The following is a 14,175-nucleotide window of genomic DNA, read 5'->3' on the forward strand; positions in this document are numbered from 1 at the left end:
TGTGAAACAATAGACACAGATTTCACTCAGTCAGTCTAGTGCAGTTTACTTTCACAGTATGTAGAGAATAGAGAGACGGGCGTGTATCAATAAAGGTTAACATTTATTGAACAGTCTTTCTTCTCATACAAGAGAAATGTATTGCCACAATTGCAATAACTGTTATTATAAAAAGTACGTACAGTAAGATAAGAATAGCGAAATAGAACTGTAAAAGCATTGATATGGTTTCTTAGCCATACAATGGTTTAAAAGTAATAAAACATATATACAGTCATATATACATCAGGCTAACATACTCAACTGGTGCTTCTAACTAAGCCTACCCCAGTGTGCCTGACCTAAGCCTAACACGTGAGAAGGGGGAGTAAGTAAGTAGCTTAAGTTAAGTTGGTTTTGCCAAGGTTTGTTTCAAGAATTCTCGTCTAAGGGTTTAGTCAACACCATACCTCTGAATAGAATGATGGAGGATTGGTATCTCCTTCAGGGGTCTCTCTCGATATCCCAGTCACCTGCGAGGGTAAACTGGAAGCGCCGGGACTGGATTTCTCTGCACGAGAAAGGCAGCGGCTTCTCTCAGCGCGTCGAGGAAGGAGGGGTGACAGCGTCTGCGGGCAGCTGGGCTGGATGTCTTCGCAGAGGACGGCTGCACGGCTCCTCAAGCGTACTGCACCATAGATCGCGCTGTAGCGGCGATAATGGTAATCAGTAGCTTCACCACCACAGGATAGCAGGCTGCAGCGACAGAGTGCTAGTTTTTACCAACACGGGGTCATGCAGGCAGCTGGCATCAGCAACATGTTCGCTCATTGCTTAAGGCAACGTTGGTAATATTTATACCTGACAGGTGCCGGGTTTGACGCAAGTTTGCTGGACATAAGACGTCAATTAAAGATGTCACTAGGAAGTGATAGTTATCAGTTGCTCATTAGAGTTCCATTACTAATCAAAACATAGCAAGCGGGGATTTCCAGGTTTGCTAAGTTTTTATCTTGTTGAAGAACTCGGAGTGTTATCTAGGAATATCAGATAGTGACTGCTGCTCTGTCATTGCACTAATTGGTCGCAAAGGAAGTAGCAGAGAGTCATGCTGGAATGTGGCTCTGTGGCTCTGCTCGTGTGAGGCCAGAGATGACTTTACAGAAAATCGCACTTGAACGGTTATGCCAATATAGGGAATAAATGGATTTATAGCCGAATAGGGGCATAAGGTCACAGTATCGATCAGGAACCTAGATAAGCACATGACAGTATCCTAACGGTGCTGTTTAGGCCCTATTTCTATTGGTAGGTGCGATTTTCATCACAACAGATGTGTGTGGTCTGAGTTAGTGTACATCAGCTCCAAGATGCCCGTAGAGTGACAGTGCACTTTATAAGTCTTAACATTAACTTTAACTCTCACGGCATGCCAAAACTGGAACCCACTGCTTCCCACCTACTTTCAGCCCCTTCATGCAGATATACGAAGGGAGTAACAGGGGATACATTCAAGGCCTTTTAAGAATTGAGACATCTGATATGAGCTCTGTCATAATCAGAGACACTACAGTTTTGGCACCCCACTGCATGGCTCCAAATGAGACAAGTAAAAAAGACAGTATTTTCCTGAAGCATGCCTGTCCCTTGGAAAAATCTATATTTTATCAAATTCCACACCCCTCCCTAAGGCTCTAGTAAACTGGATATTACCCAACACTAGTGGGACACAAATCAACCAAGTCTTGATGGTTGGCTCCACAGTAGAAAGGGATCACTGACATAATATCGAGGAGCAAAATATCGACCTGCCAAAATATCGAGGAAAAAATATAGAATGCCAGAATATCGAATTCCTATCTACAAACAGGTAAGTACAAACTTATCGAATCCTAAATATCGTTGTAAATAATATAGTTTGTTAAAATATCGAATTTTTTAAATGTCTTAAAAGTAATGTAAAATTAATGAAATGATAAATATAATTAACTAAAACATACTTAAAAATACTTAAATGACCTTAAAATGAATAAATAATTAATGTAAGTAAAAAAAATAATAAACTTGCATTTTTATTACATATATATATTTACTTAATATGAATAAAAAATATTCAATATTGTTAGCGTAGGATAGCAAGAGGTCTAAATGTACTATTCCCACTCCAGTGAGCGCAACAGTAGGAAAAGCGTTGGATAGCGGGAGAGTAAAAATTACTATTCCCACTCCAGTGAGTGCAATAGTAGGAAAAGCGTTGGATAGCAGAAGAGTAAAAATTACTATTACTACTCCAGTGAGTGCAGCAGTAGGGAAAGCGTTGGATAGCGTGAGAGTAAAAATTACTATTCCCACTCCAGTGAGTGCAACAGTAGGGAAACCGTTGGATAGCAGGAGGGTAAACATTACTATTCCCACTCCAATGAGTGCAACAGTAGGGAAAGCGTTGGATAGCGGGAGGGTAAAAATTACTATTCCCACTCCTGTGAGTGAAACAGTATAAAAAGCGTTGGATAGCGTAGGGGTAAACATTGCTATTCCCACTCCAGTGAGTGCAACAGTAGGGAAAGCGTTGGATAGCGTAGGGGAAAAAATTACTATTCCTACTCCAGTGAGTGCAACAGTAGGGAAATCGTTGGATAGCGGGAAGGTAAAAATTACTATTCCCACTCCAGTGTGTGCAACAGTAGGGAAAGTGTTGGATAGCAGCGGGGTAAAAATTACTATTCTCACTCCAGTGAGTGCAACAGTAGGGAAGCATTGGATAGCGTAGGGGTAAAAATTACTATTCCCACTCCAGAGAGTGCCACAGTAGGGTAAGTGTTGGATAGCGTAGGGGTAAAAATTACTAATCCCACTCCAGAGAGTGCAACAGTAGGGAAAGTGTTGGATAGCGTAGGGGTAAAAATTACTATTCCCACTCCAGAGAGTGCACCAGTAGGGAAAGTGTTGGATAGCGTAGGGGTAAACATTACTATTCCCAATCCAGTGAGTGCAAAAGTAGGGAAAGCAATGATTTAATATTTAAATAGAAATAAATTAATTATCAATACCAATAGAAATTTAATTACAATTAATTACCAACTACAAACTATTTAATAATGAATTAATTACAAACACCAATAAATATTATTTACTGAAATTAATTACCCAATAATAATGAATTAACAACAGATTCATTTTCAACACAAACATTTATTAAGCAATAAAAAAATTCCAAGTAATAATTAACAGTACATTAATTATCAATACACAAAAATAATTTCAATAATTACTTAATTACAATTAAATTACTTCCCACCCTATTCCCCTATAAACCCACAACCCGCTCTGAATAAATAAATTAATACAATCCATATAATTATCAATTAATAAATTATTACACATTAATTACCAATTAATGAAAAAGAACTACCAATTAATAAAACATAATTACCAATTAATAATTAATTAATAACATATTAATTATCAATGCCAATAAATAAAAATAAATAATTACTTAATAACAATTAAATTACTTCCCACCCTATTCCCCTATAAACCCACATCCCGCTACAGAATTAAAATGCAAAATTAAATTAAAAATAAGTATTATTTCCTAAAAATTAATATTTAATTTACTATAAATAAATTACTTCCCACCCTATTCCCCTATTACCCACAACCCGCTAAGGAATTAAATTACGCAAAAATTAAATAACATAAAATTCATTACTTTAAAAAACTTCAAACATACATTACAAAAATAATACATACTTTTAACACATATACTAACAATTAAAACACTATAAAAAAATCTTTATTTTTAACAACTATATTATGACTGTCGATATTACTAACTTCGATATTATGAAAATCGATATTTCTTAGCAGAATTTCGATATTCTGCACCACTTTATGTTTGCAATTCGATATTCTGTTCATTCTATTTAAAAACTCGATATTCTGTCCAGTCGATATTTTTTTTCGATATTGTGACTGTTCACCAGCAGAAACATCTAGGGCCAGATGTAGGTAATCCCAGATTACCGATTCTTAAATACCGAATCACACCGATTCGGTATTTAAGAATAGGCAAATGGGATGTAGGTAATTTTACCGAAAAAATTACCGAATCGGTAAGTTTCGGTAATTAACGAATCTGTAAATACCGATTCCGTAATTGCCATTCATTCCTATGGGCCTGGAGGCCCATAGGAATGAATGTCAATTACCGAATCGGTAAATACCGATTCGGTAATTGGGGGAAACATTGAAGGGTGGCAGGGTGTCACTTTGACACCCTGTTGCACCCCTCAATTGTGTATGGGTGCACATGTTGCTGACATACATGCCCTAAGGGCATGTATGTCTGCAACATGGCACTGCTGGAAAAGCAAAAAAATGCTTTTTCATGGGTTTTCATTATTTACCACCAGCTTCTAGTTGGTGGTAAATAACGAATCCTTAACTGAGGAATGCACTAACTTGAGTGCTTCCTACATCCTGGATTCGGTATTTTACCGAATCGGTATGTTAAGAATTCGGTATTTTACCGAATCCTTAATATACTGATTCGGTAAAATACCGAATCCTTAAAAAATGCCACCTACATCTGGAAAGCCCAATACCGGTCGGTAACGGCCGAAATTCGGTAATTTCGTCCGTTACCGACCGGTGTTGGGCGACCTACATCTGGCCCCTAGTCCTTTAACAACCCATTTATAAGGTAAGAGGATGTCTAAAGAAGCACCAGATTTGTGAGCCATGCTAGGACCACTTACAGAAACCCATCCTTCAAATACCCTCCAGTTAATGGACAGTAATGGTCAAGCTTTATGCAGTTTACCTCTCATCCGTTATCGGATACATACTCTCATCAGCTGCGCATTCGTCAAGTAAACAAAATGGGCAATAACCTTAAAGGTGGCTGCCTGTTATGATCTTTGTTTTGCTTTCTACAGCTGCTCCCATATAATCACAAAATGCGAATAAAGCGAGTTATTAAGGAGATAATATATAGGCCTGCTCCAGAAGTACTGCAAGGTTACTTCCTCTTGAAAGTAAGCTGGAACACTAATACTCAAAATATGGTAATGTTTGAATAGCAGAAATCTAGGGCCTGTTCAAATCAATTGGCTTTGTTTTCTAAAGCTCACTAGTAATAACAAGGATGCATATTGCTTTCCTTATTGGACTGAGTGCTCATGGCTTACCAAAAAGAAAAGTGATGTTTAAGAAAGTAATCTTGCACTACACCAAAACCAATAACCACATTGTAAGGTATTTAACAATGTTACTTGAAAGAAAGAGTAGATGTTACTTGTTTAAAAAAATACACAAAAGCAGAAGATGCAACAATGGATCCCAAGATTATGATTCTCTGGATCATGGATCAATGGGATGGTAAAAATAATACAAAGACTATGGTAGGCATCAGTTGTATGTTAGCTGAAAGTGATCTCGTCAGGCATTAGAGGAGCAGTAACCCTCTAACAGTGGCCTAATGGGGAAAGGGCATTGACACTTGTGCAACATACAAAGAAAGCAGTCAGCAGAGCACCGGTGCATACGCAGAAATGTAATTAAAATATGGAACTCATGGAGCAGACGGATTATTTCCCTTACAGGGTGAGCACAGTGCTGAGTCATTTTTGTCTCTGTGTATGGTTATTATAGGGCCTCAATGCGGTCTAGGGCTGATCGTCATGTCAACATGTGGAACTGATGCCTTTTCTCCTTTATCTGACTCTGAAGTAATGCCTGAATTATTTACTATTTTCGCTCTGTATAACGTAATAAAAATATAAAAAGCAGAAGATGCAGTAAAGGTTAATCTGGGAAGCAAATCATAAATCCGAAACACTCAGAGGGCACAGACTGTTACCCTACAGAAATAAAAGTCAAGAGATTGTGTAAGGCCCTCCTTAAATTAGGATACAAAAGATGCACATTAACAGAAGAAAGTGCTTGCTGAGGTTTAAATGAGAAATGTCTTGTTACTTACCGGTAATCTTCATTACCCCGATTAGGGTCCTCCCCATCCCAGTCCTTACTACGTGAGGCAGTCCTGCCTCCACCCTGCCAATCACAACGCCAGTATGTTTAAACTACATAAGCCCCTCCCACCTACCTTATCAACAAGACTCCCCTGCATAACGCCCCCAGCCCGTCCGCATTTTACCACCGTATCTGCCTTCTACCTCAACACCAGGCCGGCGTTAAGCACTATCACGAACTCTTTACATTACTAGACTCGCACAAACCCGACTTAATGTTTCTTACGGAAACTTGGTTCTGCAAGAACTCACTTCCATCCCTGCTAGCCACTCTTCCGGCTTCTTATTACGCACTTCGCGCCGACCGCCCCCCTGGCAAGTCAGGCGGAGGCGTCGCCCTCATTGCTCGGAAAGACATTGTCTTCCAATCCCTAACCTACTCCCCAATTGGATCCTGAGATTACTTGGTCGCCCGCTCACTTTCCTTCAACACCCCGCTCACTTGTGTGCTGCTGTATCGTCCTCCCACCTCTCCCCAACTCTTTCTCCCGACTTTTCTTGACCTGGTAGCTACCCTAGCAGTTAATAACTCAGCTATTCTCATACTAGGAGACTTCAACTTCTGGCCTTCAGACCCAGCCGAATGTTCAACATCGAAGAAATTTTCTGAGTCCCTCCGTTCTCTTGATTTCTTTCCAGCAGTGCACCACCCTACCCACTGTAAAGGCCACATTTTAGACCAAATCTGGTCTCTCAACTGCCCGGTCTCATCCTTGACTATTTCCCCTTGTACCTGGTCTGACCATTTTCTTATCTCCTTTTCACTACCTATCCAGTCATCCTGTAAGCCCCCTCTCCCCAAAAACATCTGGGCACGCTCCTGGAACCGCGTAGATGTGACTTCCATGGCCTCCCCTCTCTCTAATTCCTGCCCAGATCTCCATGGGCTCTCTTCCCTTGAGCAAGCAGACTCAATCAATTCCTGGCTTTGCTCGGGTTTCGACTCAGTAGCCCCCCTCAGGCGTGTATCCTCAAAACGCAATAATGAAGCTAACCGCTGGTTTAATCAGGATCTTAAAGACCTAAAACTCAATCTCCGGCGAGCAGAACGCGCTTGGCGACAAGCCTACTGCTTGACCCTAAAGAAACAGTATATCTCTCTCCTGGCCCAGTTCAAAAAAGCCATCCTAGCAACCAAGACAGCTTATTTTTCTTCCAAAATTTTAGCCGCAGAGAATCAGTCTAAAGAAATTTTCACCATCATGCACGAACTTGCTTACTCCGATAGGGCTTCCTTGAAACCTTCCCCTTCCCAGCACCTATGCAACTCCCTTAACACTTTTTTTCTCGACAAATTTTCCATCATTAAAGCCAATATTCCTCCACCCTCCCCCTCCTTTGTAATTCCCATATGCCCCCCCAATTCAACTCGTCTTGATTCATTTCCACCTTTTACAGAAAAATCTTTTCTTTCCATTCTTCCGATGATCAAGTCCGGCTCTCCCCTTGATCCTTGCCCTGCACCCATTCTGAAACAGATCTATTCGGTCTGCACTTCACCCCCCCTCACCCTTCTGAACAGTTCGCTATCTCAAGGCACTGTAATTCCCTCCCTCAAAACAGCCGTCATCTTACCCATTCTAAAAAAACCCGGTGCCGACCCCACCACACTTGTCAACTACCGTCCCATCTCCCTCCTTCCATTTCTAGCGAAAGTCCTAGAGCGCCATGTTACCAAGACGCTCAGCACATTTGTGGAGGAGAATAAGATTCTGACCCCTAGGCAGGCAGGATTCCGTCCATCGCACTCAACCGAGTCTGTGGTCCTTTCGGTTCTGGACACCCTGAGAGAGGGTTTGGACAACAATCATCCCCAGGCCCTTGTTCTCCTCGATCTCTCCGCCGCCTTTAACACGGTTGATCACTCTATCTTACTATCCCGTGTCAAGGCGGCGGGTGTTGGAGGCGTCGCCCTGGTCTGGCTGTCCTCCTTTTTGAGCGGCCGTTCCCAAGCTGTGCACCTTTGTGATTTTGCAGCAGACTTCCAGGCGGTCAAATGCGGGGTCCCCCAGGGCTCCTCTTTGTCCCCGTTATTATTTAACTTGTACATCGCCCCCCTCATTTTTGCTCTCCAACAGCTGGAGGTCTCTGTCTTTGACTACGCGGATGACCTCCAGCTGATCTTCTCCCTTTCCGCTTCCCCTCAGTCTATTTCCAATTTTCAATCCACTATGATTTTCATCCGGGACTGGATGAACCACAACCACCTGAAGCTCAACCCCGATAAAACGGAGTTGGTGCTGACAGGTGGTTGCTCCAGTCCCTGGACCCCCTCCTTCTGGCCTCCTTCATTGGGTTCTCCACCCACCCCCTCTTCCTCTGTAAAAACTCTTGGATTTAAACTAGATTATCAACTCTCACTTCATTCCCAGGTCAGTTCGGTGGTGTCCTCATCTTTCCACTCTCTTCGCACCATCCGTAAAGTCTCCCGGTTTTTCTCCTATCCATCTCTCAAACTTATAGTTCTTGCCATGGTGATCTCCCGCCTGGACTACGGCAATGCCCTTTATTGTGGCATGCCAGCGTACAGTCTGCGACGCCTTCAATTAGTACAAAACCAGGCAGCCCGACTGGTTTTTAACCTACCTAAGTCCCACCATGTCACTCCACTCCTTAAGACTCTACACTGGCTCCCCATCCGCGAACGTGCCCAGTTCAAACTAGGCTGTATCACCTTCAACGCCCGGACTGGATCAGCCCCTGCTTTCATTACTTCCAAAATTCATCTCTACGTTCCCCCCAGGGAGCTACGTTCCTCTACCCAACAACTCCTCCTAGTCCCCCGCTTCAATCGCAAAAAGTGGGGTGGATCCAAATTCTCGACACTCGCCCCCACTTTTTGAACTCCCTCCCGGCTCACCTGAGATCCTGCCCTCAATACTCACTTTTTCGCAAGGCCTTAAAGACCTTTCTTTTTACTCAGGCTTTTCCCTCCTAATCCCCCCCTTCTTTCCTTCCGTCTCTGAAGCCTCAGGGGTTCAGTTTTATTAGCGCCATGAAACCGCTCGGTGTACGTGCGCTTAATAAATATTTTAAACTCAAACTCAAACTCCAACATAAACACAGCAGGAGGGAGGGAGGGTCGAGGAGTGGGACGGGGACAACCCTAATCGGGGTAATGAAGATTACCGGTAAGTAACAAGACATTACCCCCCGTCCCAGTCCTTACTACGTGAGAAACTCACAAGCAGAGAACCATTAAAAAACACAGGACACCAGGGATCCATGCAGAGTACAAAACTTTAATCAATAAAAGATCAATGAACAACAGCGTTCAAGACGGCAACAGAAAAAGCAGAGGCATGCAAAACATCAAGCCTATAATGTAGCACAAATGTGTGATGAGACTGCCAAGTGGCTGCTCTATAGATCTCCTGGATAGAGACCTCCGCCGCCTCAGCCCAGGAAGCAGACACAGAACGCGTTGAATGACCCTGTACATGAGACGGAGGAGGCAAATCCAAGGACTTGTAAGATTGGTAGACCGCAAAACGCACCCACCGACTGAGCGTGGAAGTGGAAACCTTCTTCGCTTTAGCGACACCCCCACAGGAGACAAACAGAGCAGGAGAAAGCCGGAACCCCAGGGAACGTTGGAGATAAGTCTGGAGAGCCCGGCGAACATCCAAGGAAGGGGGAACAAGGGAATCCCCCTCAGCAGGTAAATCAGGAAGAATCACCTCCTGCTTCAAATGAAAACCTGAAGAAACCTTAGGTACGAAGGCCGGATCAAGCCGTAAAGCGACCGGAAGGATCTGCAAATAAGGAAACAAAATGATCAAGGCACCCAACTCGCCCAACTGGCGAGCGGATGTAATGGCCAACAAGAAAGCCACCTTAGCAGACAGCCACAACAAATCCGCCTCCATCAAAGGCTCATAAAGGGGCAACTATAGACCCCGCAAAACAGTAGGCAAATCCCAAGAAGGAACGAGAACAGTAGAAGCCGCCGACGAAGCAGAAAGCTTCAAACAAGCCGACTAACCAAAGGGGCAACACCCTCCAAGGAGGGCTCAGGACCCCGACAAGCACGAACCGCGGCCCACTGAGCAGACAACGTGGAAGGGGAAAGGCCTTTCAAAAAACCATCTCGGAGAAAGTACAACACAGAAGTAGGAACCGCCAATACAGGATCCACCCAATGAGAAGAACAACAAGAAACAAAAGAACCCCAATGACGACCATAGCACTTAAGGGTCGAAGGGCGGCGAGACAACTGGATGTCACGAGCCACCACAGAAGAACAGCCCAAAGACTCCAACGTCAACCGCTCAAGAGCCAAGCCGTCAGCTGCAAATTACAAAGACAAGGCAGGGACAGGAGTGGAAACTGAAGAGGAGACGGACAAACCGACCCTCCGCCAGCCGTAACAGGAGAGGAAACCAAAGGCGGCGAGGCCAGAAAGGAGCAATCAACAGGACCGAACCCTTCTCCCCCCCGACTCTTCTGCAGCACCCTCGGGAATGGGAGGGAATGCATACAGACGACCCGAAGGCCAGGGAATCAAAAGAGAAACCACCGCCCAAGCCTGAGGACACAGTACCTCCGAACGAAACCGGGGAAGGAGAGAGTTGAGAGGAGACACAAAAAGATCGATCCAGGGAGTCCCGAACCGAAGGCAAAAGGATTGGTACAGAGGAAGAGAGAGATGGTACAGAACAGAAGATGGAAGGTTGCGGCTCAGAGCGTCTGCATGAAAATTCAACTGTCCCGGAATGTACACCGCCCTCAAGGCCAACAGATGAGATTCCGCCCAAGCACAAATCATGAAGGCCAACATGTTCAGGGACGCGGACGGGTCCCCCCCTGACGGTTCAGGTAACAATGAGCCACCTGGATGACGGTACGAACCAACAGATTCGTCCCGAGACGATGAACCTGAAAGAACTGCACCGCCTCCCAGATGGTTGCCAACTCCCGCCAGTTCGAGATACGGGTACCGTCCTCCCGAGACCGCCGACCCTTGGCTTTCAAGGACCCCAAAGTGGCCCCCCAACCCCAAAGACTGGCATCTGTCATCAACAAAAGGGGAGGAGGAAGACAAAACCGCACCCCCTTCTCCAAATTGGAAGTGCAAAGCCACCAGTCCAAGTCCTGAACCAGAACAGGAGAGAGAGGAACCAGAGCCTCGTAATCCACCCGGGAAGGGTCCCACCAAGCCAACAGATGAGTCACCAAGGGTTTGAGATTGAGGCCAGCCCAAGGAACCACAGCAGTGGTCGCAGTCATCAAACCCTGGACTTGCAACCAAACACGAGCCAGTGCAGAGGGACGATCCAGCAACAGAGTCTGCAAGGAAAGGAGCCGAGCAGGAGGGAGAAACACCGCCCCCAGAGAGGTGTCGAACAGACCTCCGATGAACTGAAGTCTCTGAACAGGATCCAGATGAGACTTGGCCAGATTCACTTTGAACCCCAGCTCCTGGAACAGGGACAACGTGACCTCCACCACCAGAAGAGCCTGAGGAAAAGAGGAAGCAGAGACCAAACAATCATCAATATAGGGAAACTTGGAGAAACCCTGATGTTGCAAAACCCCCACAGCAGGCGCCAATACCTTGGTAAAAGTCCTGGGAGCAGTGGAAAGGCCAAACGGCAGAACCTGAAACTGGAAATGCCTCCCATGGACAGCAAATCTCAGGAACCGCTGACTGGCAGGATGGACCGGAACGTGAAAATAGGCATCCTCTAAGTCCAGGGAAGCCAAAAAATCGCCCTCCTGGATGAGGGGAATGAGGGACGGTAATGTGACCATCCGAAAATGATCTAACCGCACCAATTTGTTTAGGGAACGTAGATTCACTATGGGCCAGAAGGAACCATCGGGTTTTGGAACCAGAAACAGATGGGAATAGAACCCCAGGCCCACTTCCTTCACTGGAACCGGGAGCACAGCCCCTTTCCGCAACAACATGGCAATGCCGGACAACATGGCAGATCGCCGCACGGGGTCTCTTGACAATGGGGTAACCAGAAAACAATCCAGAGGGGGAGGGCCCCGGAAGGGAATCTGGTAACCCCACCTGATGACAGACAAGACCCACTGGTCGGAAATCAGAGCTGACCAACGGTCCAAAAACAAACGGAGACGAGCCCCCACAGCGGCATAGTCACTTCTGTCCTGCACCAGAGGGAGGTTGTTGCTGCTGCTGCTGTTGTTGCTGAGGTCGGGATTTATAATGGAATGCAGTCCCCCGACCACGGGCCCCACCACGAAAGGGCTGAGATGACAAACCCCTTTGAAACCTCTGCTTCTGGAAGAAAGACATTTTCTTAGGAGCAGGCTGAAAAGGCTTTAACAACTTCTCCTCCGCAGAGCGCTGCACCATTGTATTCAAAGCATCCCCAAAAAGACGGGGACCCTCAAAAGGCAGTTTATGGACCAAGGCCTTCTGTGCAGCCTCAAGACCCCAAGGTTTTGCCCAAAGAGACCTCCTTCCAGCCACCGCTGCCCCAGCAGCCAAGGAAAAATCCGACAAGGAATCAAAAATGACATCCGAGAGGAAATGCGCCAAGATCTCCATTTGAGCCAACACAGGAGTAGGGTCCCCTTGATCCTGAAGACAGTCAAAGAGTTTCTCGAAATCCTTAAGCAGGACCTGCGAAGCATAGGCCGCATAAGTACTAGCACCCACCACAAAGTGAGAAGCGGCGTATGAACGTTTGAGAGCAGACTCCACCTTACGCTCCACCGGATGAGACAGGGAAGCCTTCTCCAACGACAAAGAGGAAGGAGAGGCAGAAGCCATAGAGGACAAAAGAGAATTAACCTTAGGAATCGCAGGAAACTGGGAATCAAAGTCCGCCAGGCGATACCGCTTCCCCAGGAATCGCGGAATACCCTGCTTATCCACCTCCAGCCACTCCTTTGTGAAGATATCCTTCAGGACATCATGGAACGGGAGTTTATCCACCACAGAGGAACTATACTGATTGTAAAATTCCTCCTCAGCCAGGGATTTAAGGTCAAACCCAAGCACCTCTCGAATATGAACCAGCATGTCAGAAAAAACCTTGCCCTGGACGTACTTTCCCTTAGGGAAATTGTCCATGTCTTCCTCATCATCCTTAGCGCGCTTAGCTGCAGGCTACAGCAGCGCAGACTGGACCGCAGAATTAATCAAGTCCTGCAAATCCGCCCTAGAAATCTGCAAGACGTCATCCTCCTGCAGATCCTGAATATTATTCTGCTTAGAAAACACCTTAGCAGGAATAGGTGAGAAATCCAGTGTCAAACAAACAGGAACTCACCACACCAGCAACCTCCAATAAATACTGCCCCCAATCAACCAATCACGCAAAGGTGAGACAGGTGAATTAAATAAAAAAAGGGCAGCCCTGTAGTCTACAGCAACAGCCATAGATCAAAAGATATTGGCTGCGGGGGGCGGACGCTGCACGAGAGCCCCAGCGCCGGAACGCCAGGGGCCAGGAAACCACAAAACTCCCTGCCCCAGCCCAGCACATGAACAGGGAGCGCCCCTGACCCCAGAACAGGAGCGCGGTTGACCGGAATACCGGAGCAGCTGCGCTGATAAAATAACAAGAAAAACAATGCAGAAACATAAAGCTGCAAAAACAAACACTCACAGCACTGTCCTGAAGAAAATCCAGACCAGGAAACAGGAACTGGGAGCACCAGCGTTCCGACCGCCGTCAGAGCAGAAAAAAAACAGGCATGGCGGTAGGTGGGAGGGGCCTTATGTAGTTTAAACATTCTGGTGTTGTGATTGGCTGGGTGGAGGCAGGACTGCCTCACGTAGTAAGGACTGGGACGGGAGGACCCATGAGGGGGTAATGCCCCTAGGGACCAGCGTCGATAGGGGTGTTTTACAGCTCTACTCTGGGATTAGGACCACTTTCTAAAATGCATATAGAGGGTTAGAGAGGGTGTGGGTTTATGGCCAGAGTTCACGACTTTGAAACTGGAAAAACCAGGTTCGAGTTTTGGCGTCGGCGCAACATCCTGTGATTCTGGGCAAATCACTTAATGTCGCAGTGTCTCAAAATAATGACCGCAACCTTGAGTAACTTAGCTGCTGGTCCACTCCAATACCTTGGGGTCGAGTTCACGCTATACAAAACTGCAAAAAAAAAAAAAAGATTTTGAAGTGCGGTGAACTACCTTTTGGTCTTTGCAGTACTATGCAGAGTCCAAAGGA

The 14,175-nt window shown here is 45.6% G+C and overlaps 1 protein-coding gene across 1 annotated transcript in view; it reads right to left on the bottom strand.

Moving 5' to 3' along the window:
- LOC147726369 (uncharacterized) overlaps positions 1–13,065 on the bottom strand; it is a 97,857-nt gene extending 84,792 nt beyond the window's left edge. Inside the window, exons 1-3 of the mRNA XM_086963458.1 lie at positions 12,830–13,065; positions 11,571–12,267; positions 11,421–11,474 (exon numbers count right to left, since the gene is read on the bottom strand). Of these exons, the coding sequence (XP_086819584.1) occupies positions 11,421–11,474; positions 11,571–12,267; positions 12,830–13,065 (987 nt within the window). The remainder of the gene's footprint in view (positions 1–11,420; positions 11,475–11,570; positions 12,268–12,829) is intronic.
- Positions 13,066–14,175: the final 1,110 nt, after the last annotated feature.

The sequence above is a fragment of the Lissotriton vulgaris genome, chromosome 3_1 (assembly GCF_964263255.1).
Source record: "Lissotriton vulgaris chromosome 3_1, aLisVul1.2, whole genome shotgun sequence".
Lineage (NCBI taxonomy): Eukaryota > Metazoa > Chordata > Amphibia > Caudata > Salamandridae > Lissotriton > Lissotriton vulgaris.